The 1,760-nt window shown below is 28.5% G+C and overlaps 1 protein-coding gene across 1 annotated transcript; it reads right to left on the bottom strand.

Annotated features, from left to right (window-relative positions):
* Positions 1-336: 336 nt before the first annotated feature.
* On the bottom strand, positions 337-1,158 carry LOC145071076 (kirola-like). The gene is made up of 2 exons (XM_079018003.1): positions 904-1,158; positions 337-814 (listed from the first exon to the last, which is right to left on the bottom strand). Exons 1-2 carry the CDS (start codon positions 1,088-1,090, stop codon positions 540-542), a joined length of 462 nt encoding a protein of 153 aa, XP_078874129.1. The 5' UTR covers positions 1,091-1,158; the 3' UTR covers positions 337-539.
* Between the last annotated feature and the right edge of the window lie 602 nt (positions 1,159-1,760).

The following is a 1,760-nucleotide window of genomic DNA, read 5'->3' as shown; positions in this document are numbered from 1 at the left end:
ACGAAGGAGTTAACAATTGTTACGTCCAAGGATCAAACACGCAATGAAACCTGGTTTTTTGATGTAATCTTCAAGTTGAAAAGTTATTGGAACAAATCGATAGAAAATAGGAAACCATATTGACCAATTTTACAGTTTTGTCTAGAAAATAAAATCAAACATCATTTAGATTGTGTCCAAACTACAAAAATAAAAAAATTAACTAAAAAAATACATAAACACAGACATTTTTACTCTAAATTTTATTAGAGTCTGCATCAAATTTAGATTGCGTGTCATTAAAAAAATATATTTGAAGCTTCACATGCATGATGCATATATAATGCAAGTTGAAAGTTCATTAAACGAATCAAAAGTAAGATTCATTTTTTATTCATAAAATTATGCATCTATATAATACATAGATTATCCGTATAGTAAATCACACACAAACCCAAGAAAAAAAAAAAAAAAAAAAAAAAAAAAACCACCCTTCATACAAACATAATTCCACTCCATTTGTAAATTGTAATTAACACAAACAAACACGCATTTTAGATTCAGTTTGCTTTTGGGAGGTGATGGTTCTCAATATCCTTGGTGACGGTGAGGCAGAAATCCATCAAAGTGTGGGGGTCATCAATATTCTCATTGACCTTCTCGTAATGGAAAGTCCAAGTCACAATGTTCTCTTCTCCATTAGTGTCCACATGAACTGTGATCAAGAATGTCTTGTAAGCCTCCAATATATCACCCCCAATCACCTTGAAGCACACTGACTTTTTCTCCTCATCGATCGCTTCAATCACTTCTTTAGCCACTTTTGCCTTCCCATCTATCGTGTGATATAATATACACCATAAGTAGTTCAATTAGAATATGAATAATATGTTTGTTTTTTGTTGTAAATCTGAATGAACTTACCATGGATAAAGTCCCAGACAATCACAGATCCAACCACACCCCATTCACCCTCATGCAGATCAACATTTTTTATGCAACCAGGGCTCATTTCAGATATATGATGTGGTCTTTGTCTAAAGATTTCATGGAACACATCACCATCGGATTTGATGGTAACTTGATTCACCAGTGTACCACTTAAAGTCATCTCTAGTGATGATATATGATTATATGAAAAACAAGCGAGTTGAAGAAGAGAAGTATGAGAAAGGTAATACAGCTCCTCGGCTTTATATCGAGTGTTTCAATTCAATTATTGGCCCTTAATTTGCTACTTACCCCATATGAAATTAATACTATATCTGTATATGGCCACCATAAAGATAGCTGCAGTGGAAATATATATATATATATATATATATATATATATATATATATATATATATATATATATATATATATATATATATATATATATAGGGTTAGGTTATTTTGTTTTCACTATCTATTGTGTGTATGTATAATTAATTCTGAACCAATCATTTTAGTTATTTCAAGAAACTAATTAATGTATATTAAATGTTGAAGATATAATGGATATTAATTACATCTTCAACATTTAATATGCATTAATTACTTTCTTAAAATAACTAAAATGATTGGTTCAGAATTAATCATACATGCACACAATAGATAGTGAAAACATTTGAACCTAAGTCTATATATATATATATATATATATATATATATATATATATATATATATATATATATATATATATATATATATATATATATATGGAAAAATTCAATAGAAAACCATTATTAATCAAGGAACCAATTCAAAACATCGAAATTTAAATCGATCAATGGCAAAA

This window comes from Lactuca serriola, chromosome 8 (assembly GCF_051521515.1).
Source record: "Lactuca serriola cultivar US96UC23 chromosome 8, Lser_US96UC23_V15, whole genome shotgun sequence".
Lineage (NCBI taxonomy): Eukaryota > Viridiplantae > Streptophyta > Magnoliopsida > Asterales > Asteraceae > Lactuca > Lactuca serriola.
This window is presented reverse-complemented; position numbering and strand designations above follow the sequence as displayed.